The sequence below is a fragment of the Aedes albopictus genome, chromosome 2 (genome assembly GCF_035046485.1).
Source record: "Aedes albopictus strain Foshan chromosome 2, AalbF5, whole genome shotgun sequence".
Classification (NCBI taxonomy): Eukaryota; Metazoa; Arthropoda; class Insecta; order Diptera; family Culicidae; genus Aedes; species Aedes albopictus.
In genome coordinates, this window is record NC_085137.1 from 328347543 (window position 1) to 328366159 (window position 18617).

The 18617-nt window shown below is 38.9% G+C and overlaps 1 protein-coding gene across 3 annotated transcripts in view; it reads right to left on the minus strand.

Moving 5' to 3' along the window:
• LOC109399520 (uncharacterized) overlaps window positions 1-18617 on the minus strand; it is a 384950-nt gene that overhangs the window by 4317 nt on the left and 362016 nt on the right. For all 3 annotated transcript variants that reach the window (XM_062852498.1, XM_062852497.1, XM_062852496.1), the window contains exons 3-6: window positions 10725-10939; window positions 10498-10655; window positions 10204-10434; window positions 9846-10132 (exon numbers count right to left, since the gene is read on the minus strand). In XM_062852498.1, coding sequence (XP_062708482.1) covers window positions 9846-10132; window positions 10204-10434; window positions 10498-10655; window positions 10725-10939 — 891 coding nt within the window. The remainder of the gene's footprint in view (window positions 1-9845; window positions 10133-10203; window positions 10435-10497; window positions 10656-10724; window positions 10940-18617) is intronic.

Consider the following 18617-nt stretch of genomic DNA (forward strand, 5'->3'; position numbering starts at 1 on the left):
TCTAAGTGTTACGATTGTTTCTTTGTGCCGAGATTTTTAACTTCTTCCGAGAACTGAATTTGAACTCCAACCATATGAAGGCTGAGTAATTTCTTCCTTCTGGTAGAAGGAACGATAACAGTTTTGGAAGGGTTTACGCTTAATCCCTTTTTCCTGCATAATTTTAGAGTAACATTCAGCTATTCAGCGCATGCTGGAGCCGATTTTAAATCGTAGTATTTCCCACGTACCAAAATGGCCACATCATCTGCGTGTCATATCACCTCAAAACCTTGATTCATTAGCTTTTAAAGGAGTTCGTCCACTATCAAAGACCACAGTAAGGGCGATAATACTCCTCCTTGACAGCCCTTCACAGATCTAGCAGATAGTTTCGCACCCCCGAGATCAGTAGAAATCTCCCGATCTTCTAGCATAGATATTATCCATTCAATAATAGGGTATCGCGCTACTTGGGCGGTGGCTTCTATATTCGTCTGTTTTCCACGATAACTCAGTCAATTTTGAACCAGTTGACTTGAAATGTTGTACACGGGAAGATACTATAGCTATCTCACTGCATTCCAAAAATTGTGTCAATTGGTTCAAATTTGACTGATTTATAGTGGAAAACAGACGAAAATAGAAGCCACCGCCCAAGTGGTGCGATTCCCTACATTTATCCAAGCCTCTTGCTTCCATCGCTGAACGCGTGGAGCTGTAAAATGCATTGTCGAATGCCCTCAATGTCGAGAAAAGCAACCGCAGATACTTCCTTGGCTTGAAGCGATTTCTCAACTTTGCTCACTAACGACTGTAGTGCCGTTATTGTAGATTTACCCGATTCCTGGCTACCTGAATCATCAGCACCTGATTTATAATTACCATAGGCATTGTGGTTGCCCTTGGTCTTCTAAATCATTATTAGCTCCAGTGAGTCCTTCTTCCTTTTCAGAACTTCGCGTGATATTTCTCGAGTAGTCGAATAACCGGTTCCCAACTGCACTTATCCCTGGAACGATTTGGTATTCATGGACTACTTCACAATCCATAGCCATTTCGCCAGGGATAACAGTCAGCATAAAGAGAACTTTCCCCTTTTAAGTTGGGGCGTTTCCTTGTTATTTGAATCTGCCTATATCTGAAATTTATAACAAATTTTCGATCCTTATACTTCCGCAGAGAGCAATCGTCAACTGTGAAAGTGAGCTCAACGTGCTCTTCCTTCACGCGACGGTGGAGAATGCACCATGTATCGGCAAATAAATCGTCATTTTGACCCTCTTTAAGAGACTTAATAATGTCATTTCCGTACTTGGCACACCATGGGAAGAAGGCGATCAGCACTTTAGGCCGTGGGATTTTCCTTCATCCACTACGATCAAATCAGCACCTTCCCAAAGCACCAACGACGTGAACTTGTCTTTAACCCAATCAGCAGTTTCTTTACCCTGACATCTGAGCACTAGATACCCTGGCCTAAGTCTATAGCAAACAAGCTTGGTCTTGAACTGTTCCCGGCGTTGCTGAATAACTTTCTTCTTGAACCACTTCCTGTTGATTAGTTGTCAGTTCGATGACGGGATAATTCCTGGACGTGATTCCTAGCCTTACCCGGTTAGTAATAGGCATTTTCAGTTGACAGGTCAGTGTATGCCACTGTTTACAACTGCCGAACGAAGGCGCAAATGCTGAACTGTCATTTTCATACGAGAACTGTCAAAGGCCCTTATAAAATCAGCCAGTTTTAAACGTCTTCTGATTAGGCCTATATCGGAGTATGTTGGAGCAGGGAGGGCTTCTCGTCTCTGCCCAGCCCATGCAAAAGCTTTGGATAGCGTGACTGTTCTCAGGGCCATTAGGGATGTCTCAATCTTTTGGGAGTGCAGGCTTGATGCAATAACCTACGACGCGCTGCCCCGCACATAGTAGGGGGATGGGGGTAAGACGGACCGGGTGGGTAAGACGGACCACCGACTTGTTCTGGCACTTAAGAGCTGATATTTGACTTTCTTTTACGATTAACTCTATCTTCTTATCAGTTGATGATTATTGAACCACTCCATGAGAGAATAAATATGTCAAAAGTGCAAAAAATAATCAATCATTTACCAGCCTACACGCTTTTGTGCTGGGATCTAATTTTGAGGCGGCAATAAATAAGCTTTTTAACATTAAATTGCTACACACTTAGTTTCGATTGCCGAATCTCAGCAAAACTTTTGCCGAGATTTGCACAGCCGAGTGATCAGCAAACATCTCGGCAGAAGTTAAAATACTGAGCGCTTCGGCAATCCTGCGTTTGACCAAATGTCAAAAATTGCTGTGAATCTCGGCAAAAAATGTTACAGTATACTCGGCAAAAATATGTAAACAAACCATCTATTACTGATTGATCAGTAAATTCAAATGAATTATGATTTGCCGAAAAAACAGCAACTTAATCATGTTCGCGGTTTCATTCGATAAATAGTAAATTAACAATTATTCAATAAAAACATTTTATTTAGTCATGTATGTACATTATTCATCACATGATTTATTATTAAATGAACAACAAGCACTTGCTTTTAATACTGCCGCTGAAGAAAGCCGACGTCATCAGTTTTACCGTAGAGTATTCTTTATAGACGAATTGAACAAAATATCTGCAAAAGTAAAGCAAAAAACTTATTAACAATAAAACAGCTCGCATTGATTATCTCCTGACTTCAGGGCTTCCAGGTCATGTTCCAGCGTTGAAACATTACTTACTGTAGTTGAAATATTGTTTTCTTTAGAATTTTCTGTAATTCTTCTGGGGCAATCACTTTTTACACTCAGCATTATACTCTTGGAACAAAAATGGCTTCAAGATGCAGGGCGCGAACGCGACTCCAAGTGACAGCTGCACTGCTGAACCTCGGCAAAGTAGCATGCATATGCCGAAATCTCGTCAAACGCATTTGCTGATTTCGGTAAAATAACTTAATGCCGAATAGCTCAGTAACTTTGTTTGATGAAGTTCAGTATTCTGAGGTGTCATTACGGATTTCCAGTACATTTCTTTGCTGATTCTCCGTAATAACAATTTTGATTGCTGAAATATCAGCAATTTTGCGTATTGCCGTTCGCACTCGGCATTTTTGTTTGCCGAGCTCGAGAATCTGTTTTAAGTTTTTGCATTTTATTTGGAGTTTCCCAGTAGTTTTAAACTGTTCCATCATATACACAACGACATTCAGGTAAATTTCTTGGATCATAAATAACGGTGGTGGAATGAATATTTTGCGTTGTGTGGAGGTAAGACGGTCCGCCTTGAGGGTGGGTAAGACGGACAGTGTTGGGGTTACTTTGATAGTGCCATAAGACCCACACATTGTTCACAGATTGAAATCTATGGAGTACAAAAATGTTTGTGGAAGCCGTATAAAGTATTTCATATTGATTTTTTATTCAAAAATTCATTTTATTAGAATTTTTGTTGTTGGAACTGTTTGAACTTTGTAAAATTACCAGAGCATTGCATACTGTTAGGCGTTTATCACTCTATGGAGGTTTCCAATTTACAAAATAGATTTTAATTTGCAGAAACACGTTTCGCTAAGAGATTTAGGGCCAAATTTAGATTCTATTATGATTGATCTACCGAATACAAACGGCCACAAACATCATTTAACACAATTAGAGGCGTATTAGCTAAATTTCCAAACGTGTCCATCTTACCCACCCTACCGGTCCGTCTTACCCACACTGTTGAAAAACATACATTTGGAGATCACTTTTTAATTATCTCAAAAGTCATGGAAAATCAAATTTTATTGCAAAATCAGCTTGCAGACTGTAAAGTACCTTAGTTGAAGTATATAGTATGGAGATAAAATTTGAATTATCGCATTGTTTACACTGTCAAAATAGAGTGTTTACTAAACATGTCCGTCTTACCCCCACCCCCCCCTACGGCGTTTCATTTATTTACCAGCTTTATCACTGTACCCAGACTTACTTGCATTTCCAGTGCTATAGTAGCAACGACTATCAACTTTCTCCACCATAAGCGGTGGCAGCCGTAGGGGCATAATAGTGACATTAACACCATCATCTTCACCATCAGAGTCATTGATGTCTTCTCTCGGATAAGGATGGAGTGCGCACATTTGTTTATAAGTCACTACACTGAAAGACGGCTTGTGGTTGAAATTACTATTCTGAGGGTCAGTTTAAATACACAACACCACCAAATTTGAGCAGACTGAGTTGCGTTTCCATTCAACACTCGGATACTTTTTCGAAACGACGTATAATACACGCAAATCCTATGTTGATACGTCGTTTTGAATAAGTATCCGAGAACAGATTATTAATGCTTTCAATTTTACCATGGAACCGATTTACAATCAAAAAAAGTTTCTGTTGGCAACCGAAATCGAACCAAGAACCTTGAGATCAGGCTCGCACGCTACCACTCGCCTATCGAACCGGTTGATATAGGAGGTAACAAAATGCACACAAGAGTCGTTTGTTGGTCGATGATCACGTTTTGCCATGGTAAATTTGAAAACATTTTTATGTTGGTCATTACCACAAGCCGTTTTTCAGTGTATGTAGCTCATCATCGAAGGCGTTCTCTTCACTAGATGCCATGTCACTAGTAATATTCTTAACTAAACTAGAACTTAACAATATAACTTTGTAGTTCAACCAAATTTGTTCGCCAATTCAATTCACTTTCATAGTCTAAACTCAACAATCGTGTGATTTGCCTCATCAGGAATACAATTGGCACAGCAAATACATATTCACGATGTTTTACCTCGGAAATCACATTAGAATAATTATGTAGCCACAGAAGTCCAATGTCGCGACTGTTCGTGTCGTGTGACTAACATCTAGTTTGCCGCGCCCTTACAGCGTCAGTAGCGGTACTAGAAGTGTCAAATAAATTTTGTTTACCAAAACAAAAGATCCTCTACCAGGTGGACATTTAAAAACAACTAATTATTACTGTGAATACCGGGCAACTCACTGGAACAATCCGTTCCCAGCCATCTTAGCAAACTGCAGTAGAATCACTTGGCATAATACGGAACCTCACGGTGATGGCGTCTTGCTCCGCCAACAGTCCACTCGTCAATGAGGCAGCATCACACTGACGACGACCCCGTCATGGTGCTGGCTGTCACTGATGCTTGCTAGGGGAAATACACGCATGGGAAATGCTACTCAGCTTTGTTCATACCCCACATTCTCCCTCTTCTCCAAAAAAAAAAAAAGTTTTGGACTAGCAGGTTTGTTATGTTTACGCTCAAACCCTCAATTTCGTTCTCTTCATCCTTATGGCACCAATGCAACAAGATACACTTCAAGATACAGAAATTAAGACGAATGGCCACATTTACTTTTTTGTTTAGTAAACGCACTTTTGTTAATATCGAACTTATATCATTTGATTGATAACTTGCAATGCTAACCAATCATCTATGGGGTTTTGCCGAGCTCCAATAAAAATAACTACAACACACGCAGTTGGGTGATGCGTCTTCTCTCCTTCAAGCGCACGTCTCGTTATGTAGCCGGCCCTGTTTTTCTCTCACTCAAATCAATCGTTATTCACGATTGCGAAAATTCGACGCATTCAACGAAAACGAACATATTTTGTAAGAATTATTTGTCAAAAAAGAAAAAAAAAAAAAAACAAGAGATTAACGAATTTGAGATTTATCAGACTAAAGATTCCGTATATCATACAACTCCATTTTCAATGCTTCAATGTGACGGTACAGTTCTGTTCTGTTCTACAACATATTTTCAGTAGATATGTTTTCATTGCATACTTCGAATTTTAAACTGTTTTACGATATGCAGTTTTTATGGGCGGTTTTCATTATATGTCCCTGCATTTTCCTCACGCACAGCTTTCGGCAGTTATCATGCAACGCCATTTCCTTAGACGGGTTTCTTTACACATCGCTGCATTTTCCTGATGCAAACAATTTTCGGCAGTTTTTCAATAACATTTCCTTGGACGGATTTCATTTCACGTCCCTGTATTTTCCTTATGCAGAAAAAAATTTTCGGCGGTTATCCAACAACGCCTTTATCTTGGACGGTTTTCACTACACGTCCCTGCATTTTCTTTATGCAGAATAATTTTCGGCAGTTATCCAAAAAATGCCGTTTCCTTGGACGGTTTTCATTACACGTCCCTGCATTTTCCTTATGCAGAAAAATTGTCGGCGGTTATCCAACAACGCCTTTACCTTGGACGGTTTTCACTACACGTCCCTGCATTTTCTTTATGCAGAATAATTTACGGCGGTTATCCAAAAATGCCGTTTCCTTGGACGGTTTTCATTACACGTCCCTGCATTTTCCTTATGCAGAAAAATTGTCGGCGGTTATCCAACAACGCCTTTACCTTGGACGGTTTTCATTACACGTCCCTGCATTTTCTTTATGCAGAATAATTTTCGGCGGTTATCCAAAAAATGCCGTTTCCTTGGACGGTTTTCATTACACGTCCCTGCATTTTCCTTATGCAGAAAAATTTTCGGCGGTTCGAAACGCCATTAATATGCCCAACCAAAAACCCGAGCAAAAACCAACCCAACCAACCAACGCCGCGAGAATTTTACGGCAACATTCACAATAGTCAAACACCTCTACCATCATGCACATCAACCTGTTTGCATTTACCGTTCAACCGAGCGACAACACGAGCATGTACGATCCGAGGAATCAACGAAAGCGCGACCATCCATGCCGAGCAAGAACATGAAGAAACATGCATGCAATCATCGACCGACCACCTATCCACAGCGTGCTACCAGTCGACAACAAAAATCAACCACGTCACCGCGCCTTTGTTCATGTGTTTGTGCTAGAACCAAGGCTAAAACAGAACGCGATTGGCATGACAAAAACTTTCCGCGCTCTAGCTTTCGTCAGGAACCGCAGAATTGCAACACCCACTTCACTGTGTTTGCAGCACCACCACACACTTCACACACCAAAACGATTTGTTTTCTCTCACTGTTTTTATGCCAAGTGATTCTACCTATTTTATGATTAACTTGTTATTGATTATGATGCACTCCTGGCAGGATCGCCAATGTGAATACCGGGCAACTCACTGGAACAATCCGTTCCCAGCCATCTTAGCAAACTGCAGTAGAATCACTTGGCATAATACGGAACCTCACGGTGATGGCGTCTTGCTCCGCCAACAGTCCACTCGTCAATGAGGCAGCATCACACTGACGACGACCCCGTCATGGTGCTGGCTGTCACTGATGCTTGCTAGGGGAAATACACGCATGGGAAATGCTACTCAGCTTTGTTCATACCCCACAATTACAAATAAAGTATTTAATCAAATTGAATAGAAAAAGTGACTACAGCGCCATTGAAGTTCTAGTGTATTTCTATTGGAATCACGGAGGGTTCGGGTATTAAACAATGGAGAAGGCAATCACATGAGGCTTATACCCGTATTTTGACGAGTTATTACGGTTAATATAAAACAAATTCGCATAAAAATTCGACTGAATTTCCGTAGAAATCAGCAAAAATTTCACTTTGCACTAACTGTAGGACTTAATTAGCAATTATTACACTATGAAAAAAGTTTTTTTTTAAATATTTTTATCTGTATTAACGAGATTTTTAGCCCTAGGCTAGTTCATCTTGGGACCCACATGCTTTACTTCCCTTCCGAAGGAATAACTTCCATTTTTTGCGAGGTTTTCGGGAGTGGGATTTGATGCCAGGTCCTCGGCGTGATAGTCAAGTGTTCTAACCATCACACCAGGTCCGCTCCACAAAAACTGATGATAATTTGTGAGAGCGAAATAAGCATCTATCCAACCGAGAAAAGTCACTCACACTCACACTCACTGATTCACTTGTTTCGGTGATATGACAGTTAAAAAATAGTTGTCTAAAAAATAGTGTTTTACGAGAACGGTTCTTGCTTCGCGAAAGATTAACCAACTAAGCTCAAATTTGTACCAATAATGCACATATAATAGGTTGACAAACAGTCGAAATTTGAGAATTTTTTTATGCACTCTATGAAAAGTTATAGATTGTTCAACTTGTTTGTGAGAGAAAAAAAGTTGTCTATCCCAAACATTTTGGCCACCCCCTGTATCTTGAAGAAGACGGCAGAGGTACACCATCAAATGTAAAAAGAAATTATTGAAAAGTCATGATCTGATGCGTATCTTTAGATAATATCGGAATATTAAAGTAGACTATACTAGCTGACCCCGGGAAACTTTGTCTTGCCTACTGCGTTTTTTGACGTTGTCATGTCATCATATGATATCATATGATGACTATCACATTATATACATAAGGACTGTTCAATTTATTACAGGGACAACTTTACAAGGCTATAAAAAGAAGATGCGTAGTTCAAATTTAACCACCCTTGTTTCGTGGTTCAGTACGTCATCTTCCATTATAGTAATCATTTTTGAATCGAATAAAAATAGTTTTATTTTATAGAAAATCGGCCAGGTGTTAAATGAGGTGAATTTTACGATTGCTGAAAATTGAAAATATATATAAAATTACTGTTCACATATGGTATATCGTTTTTGATTGCAGAAAAGAATGTTCCATGATGCAGCACCATGAGTTATAAACATTATGGCAGAATTAAAACTCAACTGGAGAATTAAGTGTTGAGATATTAAAGTCTCAAGTGAGATTCGATTTTTTGAATAAAATTCAATTGTAAAGCAAAAAGGGCATGACAATATTAAATAATCATTGTTTTTATGCATCCAGTCGAAAGTGGGAATAATGTGGTTATAAATGCAGAAAACTGCGCCTTAATAGTATTGCTGGTTTGATTACTGTGCGCCATTACAGACACAGTAATCAAAACAGTTTCGTTCTCTGAAGGTTCTTCCAAATAACCGTGCAACCTAATGTAAATTTTGCATAGCAATGATGTTGGAAATAAAAACTTTGCACCCGATTATTATTAAATAAGGGGTACAATAACATAGGACCAACTTTGTTGAAAATATATAATAACAAGATTCGCTAGAGTCAAAAATCTGCATCAATGGAGCAAAAAGTATGGAATTTTTCAATATGACCATCTTTAAGGATTAAATTTTTGATGAAAAATGCAATAAAAAGTAAATTTATCTTCTGTATCATTCAGAGAGCAATATTCTACTATTCTGGACAATTTTTTAGCCGAATCCGTGATGCTATTGCAACACAGGACTTGAATGAACATTTCTTTTAATAATTTCTATGAAAACAAGCCAACTAGCTATATCAAGCTGGAGGCTGCTTGGTGCATTATTACTGATTAACTATTGAACCTTACCTTTAGTAGAATAGTATAAGATTCCAGTACATTAAAAACTTCCTGAAAATGTGCATGTTAAGTATGTGGAAAGTTATGTCGAATTTTGAGAAATTTGTTTTATTGATGTTTTACGAAAATCGCTTCAGTTACACAATCAAGAACATTTTGCTTCATGTTATATTTTCCCTACATTTGAGAATAGCTATAGAAAGTTATGCAAAAAACTGATAATGATTTTATTGAAAAATAAAAAAGATATCGCACAAGCATGTTGTCCGTTTTATAAATTGAACAGTCCTTAAGTGACCCGATTTTGTCAGCCCCTTTTCATAACACATTTTTTGCTCTCCTCGAAAACCTGAACAGTTTTTCAAACTTTTTATCCCTCTATGTTCTGCATTTAAGCTGTAGTTTGATGATAATCACGAATTAATTGGTTAAAATTTGGTCGCAACATAACGAGAGCAAAAAGTTTGTCACAAAATGGGGCTGACAAAATCGTGTCCTTACTGTAGTACACTTTTATATAAAAAAATAATAGGAACACACTTACTCTTATCGGCGTTTTCATCGTAGTTGACCTTGATGAACGTGGTCATCGTCACTTCGTATATTTTGTTGGGATCGGCAGCGCTCTGGCTGATCTCTCGACGCCGGCGTCCGTAAGCGGTCTGTCCATTACTGCAGATGACTCCCTTGCATCGATCTACGCAAACGTTGACGGTTCCACGGAACTGCACGTAGGTCGACTCGGGAAACTTGAACGCACGGAACTTCGCCGTCAGCAAATCACCATCAACGGTATTGAAGTTCTCGAACAGATATGGATCGACCGAGCAACTACGTAGGGATGTTGAAATCAATTAGAGTAATCAAGAAAATTTATATTAATGAAAAATGTGCGTCCATACCCGTTGTAGATGATAGTTTCCTCCTGGGTGAGCGTATCTGTAACTTGCATATAGTTAACACCCAAGCCGTAAATCGGCGCCGATTTGTCGTCGAGGAAGATTTCCATTTGCAGGTTCGTGCCTGGACTGACGTTCAAGTCACCGGAAACACGCACGTTGCCTTGTCGCACAGCTATGTCCAAAGATGGTTCGGGTGCGCTTTCTGTAATGTTGGATGTGATTTCCAAGTCCCTGCGGAAAGATTGGCGAACATTTAAAAAAAAAACAATTTTGAAACAACATCGATGAACATACTCTGGTTCTTGAAATCCAGCCGGTAGCACATCTCGTTTGACGATTCCGTGGGTAACATTGTACAGAGGACCGTTGGTTATACATTTCACATTGATCACTTCCTTCCCAAACTCCTGATCGCCTTCAACTATGACTCGATGATAGAAAACCTTCTTACCCTACAATTTTAGCAAAAAAAAAAGGTGTGTAGATCCATTTCTCACCTACAAAGACTAAACCAAACTTACAGTTATCTTATTGACTACACGGGTAACGCCGCACTCGTAGATGTTCGACAACGAGAGCTGAAACTCCGCGAGTGTGTCTTTGATGGTGGGTTTACACTTTGGTTCTGGATACCCTTTCATACCTTCCAGGTACACGGAGGTTGTGCTGGTGTCGTTCGACGGAAGTGCCACATTTACTCGCATTTGGTCTTCCGAACAGAAGACTTTGTGGGATGCTGTAAAAATAAAACAGAATGATGTTAATTAGTGATGACTATTATTTGATCTAGGATTTTAACAAGTAGTGGATCACTGCAGGCTACCAACACACTCTATATGTATCATGATTGATTGACAATAGACAGAATGGCTCAAATAGTAGCTGAGTTTATTTCGGTCCTTTTTTGCTTTCAGGTCAGGTCCTGGAAAAAGAGATGCTGTCTACCCCTGGATAGTCTGAGCCCATCGGAGATAAGCATTATCAATATATGTTTTACTATACTATATCAAGTACTTTCTTTCAAGGATGAAAAATATTGAGGGGATTCACTAAACAGCGTGATTAACTGCGTAAGCCATAATTATCTGATTATTGAAATGTTTTATGAAATTGCGCATGAAATAATCAAAGATTGCCTTGACGACGGCAATGTTCAATCAGGAAAATAGCAATTTATGTTGTGTAGTGAATTCCCCTATTGTAATTGTTGCATTGAATTCGGGATCATGCTGTCTTGTTTTATAACAAGTCAATATAATACCATTATCGGTTCACATGCAAATCATATTTGAGTTTGAGCCTGGTCAGCAACTCACACAAACTGTAAGAGATCTAAGAAAAACGAATGCCACAAAAGTTTAGCTTATTGGACGCAGTGGCTTAATTTCCCCAACAGGGGAGGAATAAAAGAACAGGATCAAACACATTAGTCACATCCTCAAACACATGCACGGAACATGAAGAAATAACAAGTATCGAATTTGATTTCGAATTCATTCGGAAGTAGAAAATATGAAATTTCGGATAGAAACAAATGCAAAATTTCATTTAAATTCGTGCATTCAGCTGGAAATGCTCATCCGGTGAGATCAAAGCTATTGCACATGTTTTAAGATCATTGATGTCAGCACTGCCATATATGTATCATTTTCGTTACGAACCAGCACAATTGTGCTGTTGGGCAAGAATGGGTTTGCGTTTTTTTCATCTGTTTAGTCTTTATTTTATGTGATGTGAACTTTCTTAGTAGTTGAACTATTAGTTATACTTGTATATATGTGTGCAAGAAAACTTTTTTTACGTTGCATGTGAAGTTTACCATAACAAGTTCTATTCTATTCTAGTGCTTGCATAGCCAATATTGAAAAACATCCTGGAAATATCAAAATTTTCTTTTTATATTTTCTTGTCATAAATATTATTTGCAGCATGCCATAGACGTGACACTAATATTTAAATGGCCAGGCCCACTGTGCAGACGAATGGATTAGAAATTCAAGGCAATTCAAGGCAACCACTTATGAATACAGTAAGGACCCGATTTTGTCAGCCCCATGTTGCGACGACCTTTTTGCTATCATTGTCTTACGATCACATTTTAAGCAATTCATTAATATTTATCATCAAACTACAGCTGAGATGCAGAACATAGAGGAATAAAAAGTTTAAAAAACTTTTTAAGTTTTTGAAGGGAGCAAAATATGTGTTCTGAAAAGAGGCTGACAAAATCGGGTCACTTATGTAATATGATTGACAAACCTTTTTGAATTGAATGAAGGAAGAAACGGGGACAACCGTACCAACCGTTTCGTTTTAGGGGAATGGTGTTCAAACATAAAATCGTTGGGAGTGGTGCTGCTAAGGAGGTTAATATACACTCCGTCAAGGGCGTAGCCAGGGGGGGGGGGGTCAGGGGGGGGGGGGGCGTGGCCCCCCCCTGACCGAGCAACTATATTCTAACTTAACCGAAAAACTTGATGATCAGAGCTGTTTTTGACTAGTAAAAATAAAATTCTCCTGCATCCTCGTTTTTTTTAATGTATGCAGGAATTCCTTCGGAAATTCTTGGAGGAATATCTTCGAAAATTCCTGAGGGTATTCCTTCGGAAATACCTGGAGGAATTCCTTTGGAAATTCCTGAAGGAATTCCATCCAAAATTCCTGGAGGAATCCCTTCGCAAATTCCTGGAATAATTCCATCGGAAATTCCTGAAGGAATTCCTTAGGAAATTCCTGAAGAAATTCCTTCGGAAATTCCTGGAGGAATTCCTTCGGAAATTTCTGGAGGAATTCCTTGGGAAAATCTTGGATGAATACCTTCGGAGATTCCTGGAGGAATGCTCTCAGAAATCCATAGAGAAATTCGTGAGGAAATCCTTAGGTGAATTCCTTACGAAATTCTTGGACAAAATAATTCCAAACTTCCTGGAGGAATGCCTTTGGAAATTCCTGGAGGAATTCCTTCGAAAATTGCTGGACGAATGTCATTGAAAATTCCTGGAGGAATTCCTCCGGAAAGTCGCGGAGGATTTTTTTCGGAAATACTTTTTGGATTTTTTTTGGAAATTCTTGCAGAAATTCCTTCGGAAATTCCTAGCGGAATTCCTGGAGGAATTCCTTCGGAAATTCCAGGAGGAATTCCTTCGGAAATTCCTGGAGGAATTCTTTCGAAAATTTCGGAAGGAATTCCTTCGGAAATTGCTGGACGATTCCATTGGAATTCCAGGAGGAATTCCAGGAGCAATTCCTTTAGAAATTCCTGGAGGAATTCTTTCGAAAATTCCGGGTGGAGTTCCTTCGGAAATTGCGGGAGGAGTTCCTTCGGAAATTGCTGGACGAATTTCATTGGAAATTACTGGAGGAATTCCTTCGGAAATTGCTGGACGAATTCTTTCGGAAATTCCTGGAGGAATTCCTTCGGAAATTCCTGGAGGAATTCCTTCGGAAATTCCTGGAGGAATTCCTTCGGAAATTCCTGGAGGAATTCCTTCGGAAATTCCTGGAGGAATTCCTTCGGAAATTCCTGGAGGAATTCCTTCGGAAATTCCTGGAGGAATTCCTTCGGAAATTCCTGGAGGAATTCCTTCGGAAATTCCTGGAGGAATTCCTTCGGAAATTCCTGGAGGAATTCCTTCGGAAATTCCTGGAGGAATTCCTTCGGAAATTCCTGGAGGAATTCCTTCGGAAATTCCTGGAGGAATTCCTTCGGAAATTCCTGGAGGAATTCCTTCGGAAATTCCTGGAGGAATTCCTTCGGAAATTCCTGGAGGAATTCCTTCGGAAATTCCTGGAGGAATTCCTTCGGAAATTCCTGGAGGAATTCCTTCGGAAATTCCTGGAGGAATTCCTTCGGAAATTCCGTTAGGAATTCCTTCGGAAATTCCTGGAGGAATTCCTTCGGAAATTCCTGGAGGAATTCCTTCGGAAATTCCTGGAGGAATTCCTTCGGAAATTCCTGGAGGAATTCCTTCGGAAATTCCTGGAGGAATTCCTTCAGAAATTCCTGGAGGAATTCCTTCAGAAATTCCTGAAGGAATTCCTTCGGAAATTCCGTTAGGAATTCCTTCGGAAATTCCTGGAGGAATTCCTTCGGAAATTCCTGGAGGAATTCCTTCGGAAATTCCTGGAGGAATTCCTTCGGAAATTCCTGGAGGAATTCCTTCGGAAATTCCTGGAGGAATTCCTTCAGAAATTCCTGGAGGAATTCCTTCAGAAATTCCTGAAGGAATTCCTTCAGAAATTCCTGGAGGATTTTTTTCGGAAATTCTCTTTAGATTTTTTTTTAAATTCCTGGAGGAATACCGTCGGAAATTCCTAACAGAATTCCTTCAGAAAATCCTGAAGGAATTCTTTCGGAAATTCCATAAGGAATTCCTTTAAAAAAATCCTGCAGGAATTCTTTCAGAAATTCCGGGAGGAATTCCTTCGGAAATTGCTGGACGAATTCCTTTTGAGATTCCCGGAGGAATTCATTCGGAAATTCCAGGAGAAATTCCTTTAGGAATTCCTGGAGGAATTCTTTCGGAAATTCCTGAAGGAACTCCATCGGAAATTGCTGGACGAATTCTATTGGAAATTCCTGGAGGAATTCCTTCCAAAATTTTTGGAGGAATCCCTTCGCAAAATCCTGGAAGCATTCCTTCGGAAATTTCTGGAGAAATTCCATCGGAAATTCCTGAAGAACTTCGTTCGGAAATTACTGGAGGAATTCCATTTAAAATTCCTTGGCGAGGTCCTTCGAAAAATCTTAGATGAATACTTTCGGAAATTTCTGGAGGAATTCTTTCAGAAATTCCGGGAGGAATTCCTTCGGAAATTGCTGGACGAATTCCTTTGGAGATTCCTGGAGGAATTAATTCGGAAATTCCAGAAGGAATTTCTTTAGGATTTCCTGGAGGAATTCTTTCGGAAATTCCGGGAGGAATTGCTTCGGAAATTCCTGAAGCAATTCCTTCAAAAAATCCTGGAGGAATTCCTTAAAAAATTCCAGAAGGCATTCCTTCCAAAATTCTTGGAGGAAAACCTTCGCAAATTCCTGGAAGAATTCCTTCGGAAATTCCTGAAGGAATTCCTCCGGAAATTTCTGGAGGAATTCCTTCGGAAATTCCTTGGGGAGTTCCCTCGAAAAATCTTGGATGAATACCTCCGGAAATTTCTGGAGGAATTCTTTTAGAAATCTATAGAGAAATTCCTGAAAAAATCCTTGGATGAATTTCTTAGGACATTCCTGAAAAAAAAAAAATCATTCTAAACTTCTTAGAGGAATTCTTTTTATGATTCCTGGAGGAATTCCTTCGGAAATTACTGGACAAATTCCTTTGGAAATTCCAGGAGGAATTCCTTCGGAAATTGCTGGAATAATTTCTTCGGAAATTACTGGAAGATTTCTTTCGGAAATTCCTGGAGGTATTCTTTCAGAAATTCCTGGAGGAATTCCTTCAGAAATTCCTGGAGGTATTCCTTCGGAAATTCCTGGAGAAATTTATTCGGAAAGTCTTTTTGGATTTTATTTTTGGAAATTCCAAGAGGAATTCCCTCGAAAATTCATGGAGGAATTCCTTTACAAATTCCGTTAGGAATTCCTTCAGAAATTCTTGGAGGAATTCTTTCGGAAATTCCGGGAAGAATTCCTTCGGAAATTGCTGGACGAATTCCAAAGGAATTTCTCCATGAATTTCCGATGTAATTCCATCAGGAATTTTGCGAAGGAATTCCTTCAGGATTTTCCGAATGAATTCCTCCATGTATTTCCGAGAGAATTGCTCCAGGAACTTCCGGAGGAATTACTCTAGGAATTTCCGGAGGAATCCCTCTAGGAATTTCCGAAGGAATTCTTCCAGGAATTTTCAAGGGAATTCCTCTTGGAATTTTCAAAGGATTTCCTCCTGGAATTTCCGAAGGAATTCCTTCATGAATGTCCGAAGAAATCCCTCCATGAATTTTCGAAGGAATTCCTCCATGAATTGCCGAACAAATTCCTCCAGGAATTTTGCCAAGGAATTTCTAAAGGATTTTCCGAAGGAATGCCTCCATGAATTTCCGTAGGAATTACTCCAGAAATTTTCCGACGGAATTCCTCTACGAATTTCCGAAGAAATTCCCCGAGGAATTTCCGGAGGAATTCCTCCAAGAATTTCCGAAGAAATTCTTCTAGGAATTTTCAAAGGAATTTCTCTTGAAATTTTTGAAGGATGTCCTCCTGGAATTTCCGAAGGAATTCCTCCATAAATGTCCGAAGGAGTTCCTCCATGAATTTCCGAATGAATTCCTCCAGGAATTTTGCGAAGGAATTCCTCCAGAAATTTTCCGACGGAATCCCTCCACGAATTTCCGAAGAAATTCCTCGAGAAATTTCCGGAGGAATTCCTCCAGGAAATACCGAAGGGATTCCTCCAGAAAATACCGAAGGAATTCCTCCAGGAATTTTGCGAAGGAAATCCTAAAGCATTTTCCGAAGGAATTCCTCCATGAGTTTCCGGAGGAGTTTGTCCAGGAATTTCCGTAGGAATTCCTCCAGGAATTTTCAAATGAATTTCTCCTGGAATATTCAAAGGATTTTCTCCTGAATTTCCGAAGAAATTCCTCTACGAATTTCCAAAGAAAACCCTCCCGGAATTTCCAAAGAAATTTCTTATGGATTTGCCTTGAAATAACTACAAAAATTTCCGAATGAATTCCTCCAAAAATTTTTGACGGTTGTCCTCAAAAAATTTCCTTAGGATTTTCTCACATAATCCCCAAAAGTGTTTCTGAAGGAATGTTTGAAGAAGTTTCTCAAGTTTTCGTAGGAGTTCCGCACTACATTTTTGAAGGAATTTCTTGAGGAATTTCCGAAGAAACTTCTCAAGGATCTTTCGCTGGAATTCCTTGAGGAATTTCGTAGAGATTTATAAAAAAACGAAAAAAATCTTCAACGAACTTATCAAACAATTTCTCACGAAATTTCCGAAGGTATTCCATAAGACATTTCAGACATATGTGAAATAAAATTTCCAAACGAACTCCTTTAACAATTTCTGAATTTTCCTTATCAAGGCATTTTTGAAGGAATTCTTCAAAGAATTTCCGAATGAGTTCCTCTAGGAAATAAAAAATCACAAAAAGCATTTCTTCAGGAATTTCCGAAATATTTTTTCAAGGAAGTTTTGAATGATTTTTAAAGAAATTCCTTATGGAATTTCAAAAAAGATATCTCATGAGACTCTTAGTCGAATTTTTTCAATATTTTCGAAAGATTTGCTTCAGGAATTTGGGAAGGAATTCTCACAGAAATTTCCGGATGAATTCCTCCAAGAATTTTTGAAGGTGTTCCTCAAGGAATTTTCGGAAGAATTCCTCACGAAAACTCCGAAGGAATTCCTCAAGAAATATTCTAAATCTGTTTCAAAGAAATTCCTCTAGGAATTCCCGAAGAATCTTCTAAAGGAAATCGTAGCAGAACTCTCGAAGGAATGTCTTATGGAATTTCTCAAAAAGCTTTAGAAATGAAGGAATTCCTCAAGAAATTTCTGAAGAATTTGTCAAGGAATTTCCGGTGGAATTCCTCAAGCATTTTCGAAATAAATTCCTGAAATTATTTTTTAATTGATTCCATTAAAAATTTCCGAATGCATTCCTCTAGCAACTTCCAAAGAAATTCCTCCAGGAATTTCCGAAGGAATTCCTTAAGAAAATTTCAAAGAATTTTTTCCGGTAATTCCGTAGGAATTCATTAAAGGATTTTTCGAAGAAATTTCTCTAAAAATTTCTTAGGGTATTCCTCAAGGAAAGTAATCTTAGTTTGATGGGAATTTTTGAAAGAATTCCCGGAGAAATTCTTAAAGTATTTTCTGGAGCTTCTCAAACGGATTGCTGGTGGAATTAGGAATGATATTTGTAAAGAATTACTGGGGAAATTCTCAAAAGAATGCATGGTGAAATTCGTAATAAAACTTCTGGAGGAATTATTGAAGAAATTTCTGAAGGTATTCCCAACGGAATTACAGCAAGTTTTCCGAAGGTTATTTCTGCTGGAATATCTACATTAAAATAACCTGGAAAAATATTAAAGAAATTTCTGGAGAAACTGCTGGATAAATTCAAATTCATGATGGCATTTGTTAAAAAATTGAAATATGATTCTTCCATTGAACCATTCCTGTTAATTACCCATATTTCATACTTCACTTTTATTTTTTTTAATGATGAAGTATTTGAACTCCTTGTTACTGAAAAGTGGTTTTCAGTGTAAGGGTGCTCGCCCCCCCTGGCCGAAAAGCTGGCTACGCCCTTGCACTCCGTTTTAGTTGGCACATCTTCTCCTGAAATGGCGACGCGCCTGTCTGGTGAGATTTACCACAACAAGTTGAACAAAAAGTGGACAAAAACCGTAAAACATGGGAAAGTCTTATTTTCGATTGATCTAAGTCAAAGCA